Genomic DNA, 14,381 nt, shown 5'->3' on the forward strand with positions numbered 1-14,381 from the left:
CTATACTGACACGTGTTGTTTGCTGATTTCATCTTTTCATGTAAAAACTGTTCTATTTATTATGGACGATATTTTACATCTTTCTGGTCTTTGTCTATTCTAGTGTAAATTCTTACATTGAACAGTTGAAAACAATAAGCAACTAGATTGATAATAAATCATAAATTAAAGTCAATCCTTCCCCAGATGTCTTTGTCTTTCTTTGCAATAAACAGAATCTCTTTAGATTTTCTGCATAAACAAGACATTTAAGACGTCACCTTCTTCTTAAGGAAATAGTGATTTTCGTAACATATTTTTAAACATTTCACAAACCAATCAATGAGAATCTGCAGATTAACTGATCAGGAAAAAGATCTGAAGTTGCAGCCCGTAATTTATTTTTATCTGAAAGAAAGTTTTGTTAACTCATTATGGTGAAGTTTTTTGTAACTGAGCTGAAAACAAAGCTCTGACTTATTAGAAGGGTGAAACTTAGCGCCGCCCATTTAACAAACACAGGCTTTACATTTCTGAATGACTTGTTCTTCCTTCTATGCAGCCATTACTTTCAGCTCATTACCATGTAAATCAGATGTAGTGACTTGAAACCTGCATTTCATCCTCTGCATTACCACAAAACAAAGCTGAAACTGTCAAACATGAAGGCAGACTGTTGTACTATCTCCCCGCTGCAGGTTTCAAGTCTCTGCACGGTTTGGGTTTAACAGACGGAAGATTCCCAGGAAGTGGCTCCCGTGTTCACCGTTTGGTCTTTGGTGTGTTGTTGCATGTTGATCAGAGTCAGTGTGTGGTTTGCAGGCCGACACTCCTGCGGCTCCTGGAACAGGCCTGAACCAGCCGGAGAATGTGGACAAAGTGGGCTCAGCCTGACTCCGGGGCACTGATCACAGGTCAGGGCCCCAAACCAGCACTCCGAGGCAATCCGGTGCCGTGACTTCAGTCAAATCCTGCACTTTAGGATTCAGCCGCAGGACGTTAATAAAGTTAAACTCCTGTAGTTTACTTTAAAGGTATTTCAAATAATGTACAATCCAATTTTAGTGAAATCATTCGAATCATATTTTAGGCTTTGTATATCTTCATCAGTGGAAGAAGAAACTAAAGTAGCAAAATCACGCTGAAAAAAATACTCCAGTACGAGTTCAAATTTAAAAAATGATGATGAAGTCAAGGTATTAATGAGGAATTGGTTTTCATCAATGAAGACAAGATGTTATTGTTTTAATATGACGGAAGCATTCTTATTTTGCAGCAGCTCAAGATGAGTAACTTCAGCTGTCAGATAAATGTATTGTGGATTAAAAAAGTTCAACATATACCTCTGAAATGTACCAGAGTAGAGGTAGAAATAGAAATACTAATACAAGCACCTACTACTTGAGAGTGTGACTCTTTCATCAGTTTATTGTTTATTCTGTGAGTAAAACTAGAACTGCAGAGTCTCTTTAACTTTCAGGTAAATGTTGTGGAGATAACTCTGTGTGTAAACCTGATGAACGGCTCTGCAGCAGGTGTCATGTGGTGGAATTTCAGCTGCAGTTGAATCCATTTAAGGAACAGCACAAAGTCAATATGCATTTACATGTTAAACTCTAAGTCTTGTTTGAATTAGCAGCAAAAGTTTAAACATTCATTGTGAGTATTTTAATTGTTTATCATTTTATATTGTATTTAACATTTTACTAAAAGCCTGTGGTACATGCATACTTCAGGGGAATTTTGTAAAAAAGTTCAGAAAAGTTCAGTCGTCCCCCCCCCACCCCCTTCTAAGCAGCAGCAGGTGTGTCAATTGATGGATTTTCAGCTGCAGTTGGGTCCTTACAAGGACAAAATACGAAAAGCTTTGGACTGATATGCAGGGGGCGTGGCCACACCTGGCCTTGACCCCGCCCCCCCAGAAATATGAAAAATAGACTCGTGACATGCTGAAACCCTGCGTAAGAAGTCAAAAGTCCTAAAAAGGATCCTAATTGCTTAACATGACATAATTCAGTGAAAGAGGAGCATGGGGGGGGCTGAACAAGTCTCTGCAGGTTCAGGGTGTGGACACAAAACCGAGAACACCTATGCATTGTAAAGCTATGCAAGCAGCATCTCAGCAGTCGACTGGGTCACAATATAAAGCATAAGAGCATAGATGCATAGTGAAGCTGTAAAATGATGCCATTTGAATTCACCGAAGAAAACAATAGATCAGCATCATTAGGTTAATGGGATAAGTAATGAAAGAAATAAGAAAAGCACAGGAGAAGAGGAAATTAAAAGAAGAGTTAGAGGAAAAGAACAGGAGAGAAGACGGTGGAAGAAGAAGAATAAACTAGTAGAAGGCAGCTTGATGGAGGTCAAACAAGTGACCAGCAAACAGAAAAAGGTCTGAGGCCACAGTGAGAAAATAAAAAGGAAGAAGAACGAGGGAAGAAGAGTGACTGGATCAGAAAATGTCTTTCAACAAAAGAGCAGAGCTGATTTAAAACAGCTGCAGGTCATTGGAGGTCACTTTAAGCTGCCGGCTGCCTCAGAGTTCACTGTCCACTATGAAGGGTCCACTCTGAAGAGTCCACTCTGAAGAGTCCACTCTGAAGAGTCCACTATGAAGGGTCCACTATGAAGAGTCCACTATGAAGGGTCCACTCTGAAGAGTCCACTCTGAAGAGTCCACTATGAAGGGTCCACTATGAAGAGTCCACTCTGAAGGGTCCACTATGAAGAGTCCACTCCACTGAAGAGTCCACTATGAAGAGTCCACTATGAAGAGTCCACTAAGAGTCCACTATGAAGAGTCCACTATGAAGAGTCCACTATGAAGAGTCCACTATGAAGAGTCCAGTCCACTATGAAGAGTCCACTATGAAGAGTCCACTATGAAGGTCCACTATGAAGAGTCCACTATGAAGAGTCCACTATGAAGAGTCCACTATGAAGAGTCCACTATGAAGAGTCCACTCTGAAGAGTCCACTATGAAGAGTCCACTATGAAGGGTCCACTCTGAAGAGTCCACTATGAAGAGTCCACTATGAAGGGTCCACTATGAAGAGTCCACTATGAAGAGTCCACTATGAAGGGTCCACTATGAAGAGTCCACTATGAAGAGTCCACTCTGAAGAGTCCACTATGAAGGGTCCACTATGAAGGGTCCACTCTGAAGAGTCCACTCTGAAGAGTCCACTCTGAAGAGTCCACTATGAAGGGTCCACTATGAAGAGTCCACTATGAAGAGTCCACTATGAAGAGTCCACTCTGAAGGGTCCACTATGAAGGGTCCACTATGAAGAGTCCACTAAGGGTCCACTATGAAGAGTCCACTATGAAGGTCCACTATGAAGAGTCCACTATGAAGAGTCCACTATGAAGGGTCCACTCTGAAGGGTCCACTATGAAGAGTCCACTATGAATTTTTTAAATTATTATTTTCGAATTGTGTGCGTAGTTCAATTATTTGTTTGTAAAATGGAGATAAACTGTATTTTTCTAATGATGTCCCCACATAAATCCAATTCATAATCCTGTAAATATATAAATATTGTAATACTTTCATCTGAGGGTCATATGCCTCAATCACCATTGTGTTTACTCCTTCAGCCGACAAATCCAAAGTACTTGTACTTTACATAAGTAGTTTCTACTTCTCCTCCACTACATATCAGAGGTAATATTGTACACTCTCAGAGGTGAATATAGTACTTTTACTTCTCTATATCTCAGAGGTAATTATTGTACTTTTTACCACATAACATCTCAGAGGCACTATTTTGTATTTTCTTATCCGAAGGCCTCTGAATATTCACAACAACATGGTTGAGAGGATGAAGAAGAGGAGGATGAAGGTCTGAACTGTGTCCCAGCTTAAAGAAGAGGCTCCCAGTAATCAGACGACATCAACCAGCTGCTCTGCATTCCACAGCGACTCGACAACACTCAGCTTTCTGCTAAAAGGAATGACTGTTTACGGCTTTGATCTGACAGAGAATGAGAAACCGGTCTGTTCTCAGATTACAGCCGACTCCCTGTAAGAAATCCAAAACCAAACATTATTTAAGTGGATAAAAGAATCCAAAGCTGAAACCCAATTTAACTGCAAAAACTCATTATATTTAAATAGGAAAAAAAAGAGAAATGACAGGAAATAACATACAACAATGTCCCGATCTGGAACATTGAAACATTTTTCTAACTTAAACAACTTTAATTCAAAACTTCTGGTGGAAACTCACAAAATCCCAAACAAGCTAGAAGTCAGATAAATGTGTGAAACGATTTCAAAGACATCAGGAATGTTTCAGCCAAGAAAAGGAGAACAGATATTGTAATGAGGCAAACTCGACTAGTAAACCCAGATTTTCAGGATTTACTTGCAGCTTGGAGCCAAAACACAGAACACATTCACTTTTTAATCTTTTGTTTCAACAGAAGATAAAAATAAACTCTGATGCTGTGAGTGAAACCTCTTCCTCACTGTTTATGGTGAGCAATGAATTGCTATTTTAGACTCCTTTATGACTGTAATCAACACCAAAGCAATGCGCGGTGCAACTTTTATGGGAAAAAATGAACTTATTTCGTGTAATCGTGGGAATTTCTGAGAGCTTATAACTTTACATTTAGAGCTCTGACACTCAAACATGATGAAGTAAATACAGTTGCAAATAAAATGCTGAAGATTTGATATTTAATACATATAAATAACATTTGAAGTCTGAAATGCTGAAAAATACTAAATAAAAAAACTCTTCATACTAGCTTTTGATAATTAATATCAGACATATAGTGAATGCACAAAGGTTGATTTCAGAATAAGACGACCACATTAACTCAAGAACTTAAAGACAACCTTAAAGGTATTTGTACTTTACTTGAGTATTTCTGCTACTTTCTCCACTACACCTCGGAGGATAATATTGTACTTTTTGCGTCACTACTTTATCTGATAACTTTAGTTACTTTGCAGATTCAAATTAATGATACAAAAAAATACATTCTGACATCATAACTGTATATCAATTAAACTTTATTGATCGCGAGGGGAACCTGCAGTATATGAAGTTATTAAAATAAGCTCCACCTTTACAACGTGAAAGTGATGAACACGTTAATGCATCAATTACTATAATTCAGTAATAGTACTTATATTATTCTACATTATGAGTCCTTTTATTTTGGTACTTTAACACTTTTGCGCTTGTACTTCAATAAAGTTTTAAATCAATGACAATGAGTATTTCTGCCCTGTGGTGTTGTACTTTTACTAAAGAGTAAGATCTGAGTACTTGTTCCACCTTCGGACTGACACAAAATAAAGTCTAAAGATTATTCTATTTATTCAAAAGTTAAAGTAAGAGACTGTTTCATGTTGACGACTGGATCTGATTACAGATGTTTCGATTATTTATTTGATAGATTTGATTTTTTCTGATGATACTTGTAGCTTACTTTCATAGCAGGACTTTAACTTGTAATGGAGTATTCATGTTGCAGTATTGCTAGACTGAATACTTCCTCCACTACTGTAACGTATCATGTTTATACCTGGTCTGGGGGAAACACACCGCTCAGAGACCAAGGGGCCTCAGAAAGACGCTCAGGGGCCATCAGGAGGTTCACCTGGCCTCTACCTGTTACCTGCAGAGACCTGCAGTCGTTCTGCAGTGACGTCGTACTCTCCTCATTCTCTTTATTTTGGAAGACATTTTAGCAACCTGAGGGAGACAGTTAATCTGTTTACCTTTTAGAAACACCTGCTCAGGTACAAGAGCAGGTAGAGAACAGAGTACCTGAACAGGTAGAGAACAGAGTACCTGAACAGGTAGAGAACAGAGTACCTGAACAGGTAGAACAGAGAGAACAGAGTACCTGAACAGGTAGAGAACAGAGTACCTGAACAGGTAGAGAACAGAGTACCTGAACAGGTAGAACAGAAACAGAGTACAGGTAGAGAACTGAACAGGTAGTGAACAGAGTACCTGAACAGGTAGAGAACAGAGTACCTGAACAGGTAGAGAACAGAGTACCTGAACAGAGTACCTGAACAGGTAGAGAACAGAGTACCTGAACAGGTAGAGAACAGAGTACCTGAACAATACAGTAGTTCTCAGGTACTCTGAGATTTATTAAATAAAAAATGAGTGAACCAATCATTTTTGATCTTAATCTACTCAATGCAAAGAACTTTATGCAAAAACTAAAACCTCAGTTTCCTCTTCTAGCAGCAGAACATATGTGTGTATTGGTTCGGTTTGGGTGATGTCGTTGGTTTGTGAGTAGCCTTGTCTTCACCTCCACTCATACATTTCGAACATCTACTCACCTTTCCGGTCCAACGGGCCAATCACAGCCCTCCACCATCTCAGTGGAAACCCTGAGGGCTTTTTTTATTTTTATTTTTTCAGTGTTTTTTTCTTCAAAACCCTTGCTCCCACCGCACCCCTTCCCCTCCCCTGACGGATGCCTCCTCCATCCAATCAGGACACGTCCTGAGACAACCTGAGGAATCCTGCTCACCTGGACCAATGAGAGCGCCAGCTGAGAGACCTTACCTTTTATGGACAACGCGAGTCCCGCCGGCGCAGATAAAACAGGTGCGCTGCGGCAGGTAGAGACGCATTGTCCGGTCACAGCTGGGGCAGAGCTAGAAACACCACCAAGACTCCACAACCGAGACTCACCTGCACAGGTAAGAACCAGCTGCTGCTTCTCACGCTTGATGTTTGTATCAGAAAGATCTCCAGAGTGCTACAGTCCACTTTTATTTAAGGACAAAGGTTTATTGATCCCACTGATCAACACTGACTCACCTCAGGTGTGACAGACAGGTGATGACAGCACGTTTACTATTTTAAACAAGAATGGATTCCTGTTGGAGTTTAAAACAACAGATTATAGTTTTCATCTTTTTATTTATTTTCAAAGTTAGTTGTCTAATTGAATTCCTATTTTGAAAGACTAATTGAACTTTCTGACAGAAGCTACAGTGTTTCAGGATCATATACTGCTAGTATTCCTCTAGTGAGGCGTAGTTCTTAAAGGGTTAACTCTAAGCTGGATGAGATCTCAGCAAAGATGAGGATGCAGTCAGCGTTTCCCACCAGCTATACTGCTTTACAATACAAACGTATGTGTTCAGGTCACAAACAGTGGAGACATTTGGGATTTAAGTAGATCTGTAATGTTAACAGGAGACAGCAGCTGGTCTAATAAATATAATTATAAATAACACAAGAAACCAGGAAATGACCTCAAAGAACAACTTTGTGAAGTCACATTTTGGTTTAAATGTTTTTAGTTTAAAAGGAGGAAACATCAAATTATCTTTCTGAACAAAGCACTGGAGGGCCTGTTAGGTGGAGTTGTGACTGTTTCAGTGAGTATGAATGCCCTGAGGGGAGGGCTGCTCCTTTCTGCAGCAAACACTTCCTGCTTCAGACTCATTAGAATAAGACCGCCTGAATTATCACAAACTGGTTAAACTTGACGACTCATGCGGTGACTTAAGAAGGGTTCAGTTACAATATAAAGACATACAATGATGTTGCAGCAGAACGAGATTAGTTTATGATCATTCTGAACCCTGTCAAATTAAGGATCAAAATGCATAAAAATAATGTGATTTCTACTCTAAATGCACTCATGAATCATAAGTAATAGTAAAAAAGATACTTTCCCCTCCTGTGCATTCCAATGGTCCATTATGGGTCCATGTTTTGTGAGTGAAGGCTGTTTATAAAAAAAAATTTTTTAAAAAGCTACATTTTGACATGCAGTCAAACCTGTCGTGTTTACTTTTAACACACATTATGCACTTTAACATTCCTCCTCATCTGACGGTCGGCCATTTTTGCTGCAAACGAAGGCGTGGCCCCTCTGTAGACTATGTGGAACTCTGATTGGCTTCTACACATCCAGTCAAATGAGTTTGTGCTTTTGGGTGGAGTCAGATGACGGCGGTCGTAGATCTAGAGTTTGTGATCCTTTGACTTGTTTAGGTGTTGTGAATGGGTCACAAGTTTATAGGGTTGGGTGACTTTAAGCGCCACACCTGGAAAAACAGTGGCCACTTCAGTGAGGGCTGCAGGAGAAGAAACACATTAACAAGATATCCAGAAAGTTAAGACTAGTTTCAGTTTTGTCTCCGAGGGAAATTAACATGGAGAGAAACCACAAAACGGGAACATGCAAAGTGAAAACTTTAACATCATAAGGGCACTGAAATCTTATATTTTTAGCAGAATTATTGAACAGTAATGAATAGTGTTGCGGTAATAAAAAATTGTTTTACTTGGACCACAAATAATACTGAAAACTGTATAAGGAGAACGCCATTTAGTGTCGTTGGAGGAAAATGACCGTTATGTAAATGGTTCCTTTTCAGAAATGGATGACGACGTTGCTGCCCTGGTTGTTGACAATGGCTCCGGCATGTGCAAGGCCGGTTTCGCCGGTGACGACGCCCCCCGTGCCGTCTTCCCCTCCATCGTGGGTCGCCCCAGACATCAGGTACCATTTGATGAAGACGATAACATCTCAGCACCAGGTAAATGCTTTGAAACACGTGACACTGAAGGTGTGTTTGTGTGCAGGGTGTGATGGTGGGAATGGGACAGAAGGACAGCTACGTGGGAGACGAAGCCCAGAGCAAGAGAGGCATCCTGACCCTGAAATACCCCATCGAGCACGGCATCGTCACCAACTGGGACGACATGGAGAAGGTAAAGACATCCACATCATGGTTCTCACCTGGGTTTATACATCTGGATCCGGAGTGAAGGGTTGGAGGTCCAGACTGTTGTATTAATGTAGCTTAGACGCAGTCCGTGCTGCTGTTTAATCCAGAAGAAAAACATTAGCATGACAGTATTTCATTTTATACATAATGTAGCATTACTTTAGTTTGGGATTTCACAACTGCACCTTGGCTACATTTCACTTTACCTCCCAGATTTATTACAAGTCAAAGCATATAAATATCACCAGAATGACTGAATAATCTTAGTCGACGACATGCATAAAGTTATGAATTTAATGTTCATCTGTGTTCCGCATGTAGCTCGACATCGGTTTAGGCCCTGTTAAATGCAAAAACTTGATTTGGGGGGGGGGAGTATTGTTGAACAAAACTAATATTCTTGTGTAGAAATACTTTTTTATTCTTTACAAAAAGTCCTGCGACACTTTCACAGAACTACCAAAAGTAAACGATCATTACTATTCAGTTATTATTGGTGCCTTGATCTGTAAAGGTGACGCTGCTGGGGAGCTTAATCTTTAACAATGTGTCATTTTTTTTTTAAATTAGAAACTAAAGCTGTGAAAGTTACTCTGAATTGTACTTTCCACTGCTGAAAATAAAGTAAAATGTGGCCACCTGACTCGTCTTGCATGTATTTATATTTTCGCCTGAACATTTGATGATGAGCTGTCAATCTAACCTTCCGTCCCGCCCTGCAGATCTGGCATCACACCTTCTACAACGAGCTCCGTGTTGCACCGGAGGAGCATCCAGTCCTGCTGACCGAGGCTCCCCTCAACCCCAAGGCCAACAGGGAGAAGATGACACAGGTGTGTGTTCACGCTTTGCTCAAAATCAGTTGAGGCCCCGATCATATTCTGAGACCTGTATGTGGAACGATCTACAGCGCTTTGTTTGGTCTGTGAGTGACGCCTGTCGTCTTTTCTCTTTGGAACAGATCATGTTCGAGACCTTCAACAGTCCTGCCATGTATGTGGCCATCCAGGCCGTCCTGTCGCTGTACGCCTCCGGTCGTACCACAGGTGAAAACTTAGGACCTATAACTAGAACCTCCTCTAACTTAAATGATCAAAAATTGGTTTGACAGACTTTCACAAGTAACTTAACTTAAGCAGCATCTCAACATTCAGTGTTTTTGACCTTTGTGTAACTGGGTGTTTTCTGTCTTGCAGGTATTGTGATGGACTCTGGTGATGGTGTCAGCCACACTGTGCCAATCTACGAGGGTTACGCTCTTCCTCACGCCATCCTCCGTCTGGATCTGGCTGGCAGAGATCTGACTGACTATCTGATGAAGATCCTCACTGAGCGAGGCTACAGCTTCACCACCACTGGTACGAGTTTCACCTCCTAAAACAAACAGTATAGGCTCAACCTCTAACTTGGAGCTTCTAACTAACTTGTAAACAAAGTGTGACAATATTTGCATATTGTTTTTGTCCATTTTGTAACTCAAATAATTCCTCTTGTAATCCAGCTGAGCGTGAGATCGTGCGAGACATTAAGGAGAAGCTGTGCTATGTGGCTCTGGACTTCGAACAGGAGATGCAGACCGCACATACCTCTTCCTCTCTGGAGAAGAGCTACGAGCTTCCTGACGGACAGGTCATCACCATCGGCAACGAGAGGTTCCGCTGCCCAGAGACGCTGTTCCAGCCTTCCTTCATCGGTGGGTACCGACTCTTAAAATGGACTGTATCCCTGGAGAAGTTAACGCATCATATCAGAGCAGTCTGATCTTGCCTCATCTCTCATATTGCTTCTTTGAGTTCTATGGCAATCCAGGGAGATGATCTAGCTTTTTATTTCCTTTTCTTTTTTATTGAAGCAAATTCTGTTAAGCATCAAGATCCCATCAAACACCAGCCAAATCTCTTTAATTCTGCTTTGAATCACAAAATGTCATCTCAGCCTATTTTGACCGATCGCTTTATTAAAGCTCTTAAGGCGTTGTCTCAGTGGCGATTGGAATACGAACACTAAATGAACTCTGCCTCCTTCTGTGTCTTCAGGAATGGAGTCATGTGGCATTCACGAGACGACCTACAACAGCATCATGAAGTGCGACGTGGACATCCGTAAGGACCTGTACGCCAACACTGTGCTGTCCGGTGGCACCACCATGTTCCCCGGCATCGCTGACCGCATGCAGAAGGAGATCACCGCCCTGGCCCCACCCACCATGAAAATCAAGGTACAGTCACTGTTATGTAGATAAATGAAGGATGACTTAAGTTTGCTCATCATAAAGATTTAATTTACTGGCACTGTCCTGAAAAGTGGTTCAGTCTGCCTGCAGGTCTAACTTAAAGATGTTCTTCAGCTCAGGTCTCTTAAAGGTTCTACTGCCCATGTAGACAAACTAATAAGTTTCCTAGAGACTCTAGAACAGACATCTCAGTTAAGTTTAATGTTTCACTTATCAAAACTCTCCCCAGAGATTTTTTTTTTTTTCTTTTTTTTTTTTTTTTAAATGATAAAAGTTGTGTCCCAACAACGTACTCGCTCTAAGCCGGTTATGAGTCTGTAGTGTGTTAACAGGTTGTGCATGTTGATAAAGTGTTGATTTTATTTTTTCTTTCTCTCCTCACCTCCAGATCATCGCTCCCCCAGAGAGGAAGTACTCCGTCTGGATCGGCGGCTCCATCCTGGCCTCCCTCTCCACCTTCCAGCAGATGTGGATCAGCAAGCAGGAGTACGACGAGTCCGGCCCCGGCATCGTCCATCGCAAGTGCTTCTAGAAAGCTACCCTAGCCACACCGTCCGTCTCCTCTACCCCAGCGGGGAAGTTTACCTGCTTCACAATAGTTTCATTCAGCTGGAACGGTCTCCGGTTTGTCCTCTGTGAACGGACTAAAAGATACGAGATGCCACACAGAAGATGAATTGAGCGACTGTTCACATTTTAATGTCTGTAGTTGCTGAACCTTCTTCAAACCATTTTTGCAATGTGTTCCTCTGACTCTGCTCACAGCTTTCACTCCTTCTGGTGATTTAACTACTGATGGTGAAAGGAAAACGAACAGTATTATCACAGAACATCATTTTCTACCTCTAAAGATTGAATGCAATAAATTGCACATGAATATTCTGCTGTTCCACTAACTCGTTCTGTTTATCGACTGTAGAGTTGAGCTGTATCATGTTCACTGATCAATAAACAACAATCACTTGATGTTGACAGCTTCTCTAATATCATTTGCTGCATTTCAGAAATTTGTAAATGTTGCTTCATTCAGTTCCTGATTTTCTTTTCCTTATCACTATAGATTTTATTATTTAAATATTTCTACATTAAAGCACATAATCATGGGCTTCACATTAACACCTTCAGTTTCAATCACACTAAATCACTCCTTAAGTGATTCAAAATATCAGTATACTTTACAATATACAAGTTTGTGTGGATAGTGCATTTTTTTACAAATCATCTTTTACTTATTTTATACTCGGAGCTGGATCACAAATGTCTAACCATTCAATTTCATAATTAGGACAAAACCACAAATGTGTCGTCTTTTTGTGTGTCATTAAAAAATGTAAAACAAAATGAACTCTTACCTGTCGGTCTTTATGCTTAACTTGAACAAGACTGGAGATGCAGCTACAGTATGGACAGATTTTACATGATAAGATGACTAATCTAATTCTACAAACGGTATAATATTACTAATGGTGTAGCCACCCTAATCTTAACCTGCAACTATGCAGAAATACCTGGGATTTAAACAATGTATAGACATGCAACACAAAAAGCTGTGCAGCATTCAAATTTTGATTTAGAATTTGAATGTCAAGGTTATTTATGAAGCTTTGAAGTTTTCAGCTATTTGGTACAGCACTAGAATCTTATATTTGTCTGTTTACTATTTGTCAACTTTTTTCCCATTAGGATGAATGACATTACATTAGTCATTTAGCAGACGCTTTTATCCAAAGCGACTTACAGGAAGTGTATTCAACATAGGTATTCAAGAGAACTACTAGTCACCAGAAGTCATAAGTGCATCTCCTTTCTTAAACAAGCATCTCAAAGCATAAACCAGAGCAAAAGTATAGTGCAGAGGCAAATTACTACGAAAACAATAATTGCAACAGACTAATACGAATATAATAAGTGCTACAAACTACTACGAATAGGATAAGTGCAGTAAACGAATACGAATTCAATAAGTGCAGCGAACTGATACGAATACAGTAAGTGCAGCAACTAATACGAGTGCAATAAGTGCTACGAGGAAGGCTCAGGGTAGTACTTCTTGAAGAGGTGAGTTTAAAGATGGGCAGCGACTCTGCTGTCCTGAGGTCAGTGGGGAGTTCATTCCACCACTGAGGGGTCAGGACAGAAAGAAGCTGTGACCGGGTGGATCGGCCGCAGGGACCTCTGAGCGACGGGGCAACCAATCGCCCCGAGGCCGCAGAGCGAAGTGGTCGGGCGGGGGTGTAGGGCTTGACCAAGGCCTGGAGATAGGAAGGAGCTGTTCCTTTCACTGCCCTGTAGGCTAGCACCAGAGTCTTAAACTGGATGCTCCTACAGGGAGCCAGTGTAGAGAACGGAGAAGGGAAGTTGTGTGGGAGAACTTGGGGCGATTGAACACCAGACGTGCTGCAGCTTTCTGGACGAGCTCCAGAGGTCTGATGGCCGACGCCGGGGCTCCAGCAAGTAGTGAGTTGCAGTAGTCCAGGCAGGAGATGACCAGAGCCTGTAGAGCACCTGCACCGTCTCCTCAGTGAGGAAGGGGCGAATCCTCCTGATGTTGTAGAGGAGGAATCTGCAGGAGCGTGTGACCGATGCAATGTTTGCTGAGAACGACAGTTGGTCGTCCAGGGTCACACCCAGATTCCTCACAGTCCGAGTTGGCGTCACCACGGCCTCATCAATGGTGATGGACAGGTCTCGGTGCGGGCAACCCTTCCCCGGGAGGAACAGTAGCTCGGTTTTGTCCAGGTTCAGCTTCAGGTGGTGTGTTGCCATCCACTTCGAGATGTCAGCCAAGCACGCAGCAATGCGTGCCTCCACTTGGGTGTCACCGGGAGGAAATGACAGGACCAGCTGGGTGTCATCGGCATAACAATGGTAAGAGAAGTCATGCGAGCGAATAACAGAACCCAGAGATGTTGTGTAGAGCGAGAAGAGAAGGGGGCCCAGAACTGAACCTTGTGGAACCCCCGTAGTCAGCATGCGTGGTTCCGACACGGCCCCCCTCCATGTCACCTGGTAGGATCGGCCTGTCAGGTAGGATGGAAACAGGGAGAGTGCAGAGCCTGAGACGCCCATCCCCTCGAGGGTGGAAAGGAGGATCTGGTGGTTCACCGTGTCAAACGCCGCTGACAGGTCCAGGAGAATCAGGACAGAGGAGAGAGAGTTTGCTCTCGCCGCATGAAGCGACTCTGTCACCGCAAGGAGGGCCGTCTCTGACGAGTGACCCACCTTGAACCCGGTCCAAGAGGTTGTTCTGGTGGAGGTAGGAAGACAGTTGTTTAGAGACAGCGCGTTCAAGTGTTTTGGATAGAAAGGGTAGAAGAGAAACCGGTCTGAAGTTCTTGACATCAGAGGGGTCAAGTGATGGTTTCTTCAGAAGGGGGTGACTCTGGCAGTCTTGAAAGCCGAGGGAAAGCATCCCGAGACGAGAGATG

At 42.0% G+C, this 14,381-nt stretch overlaps 1 protein-coding gene across 1 annotated transcript; it reads left to right on the forward strand.

Moving 5' to 3' along the window:
- Positions 1–6,563: 6,563 nt before the first annotated feature.
- Positions 6,564–11,932, forward strand: LOC129100647 (actin, cytoplasmic-like). Its single transcript, XM_054610086.1, has 9 exons — positions 6,564–6,671; positions 8,367–8,491; positions 8,575–8,703; positions 9,443–9,553; positions 9,682–9,766; positions 9,917–10,078; positions 10,222–10,413; positions 10,757–10,938; positions 11,342–11,932. The coding sequence occupies exons 2-9, from the start codon at positions 8,369–8,371 to the stop codon at positions 11,483–11,485; spliced, it is 1,128 nt and encodes a 375-aa protein (XP_054466061.1). The 5' UTR covers positions 6,564–6,671; positions 8,367–8,368; the 3' UTR covers positions 11,486–11,932.
- Positions 11,933–14,381: the final 2,449 nt, after the last annotated feature.

This window comes from Anoplopoma fimbria, chromosome 13, assembly GCF_027596085.1.
Source record: "Anoplopoma fimbria isolate UVic2021 breed Golden Eagle Sablefish chromosome 13, Afim_UVic_2022, whole genome shotgun sequence".
Taxonomy (NCBI): domain Eukaryota; kingdom Metazoa; phylum Chordata; class Actinopteri; order Perciformes; family Anoplopomatidae; genus Anoplopoma; species Anoplopoma fimbria.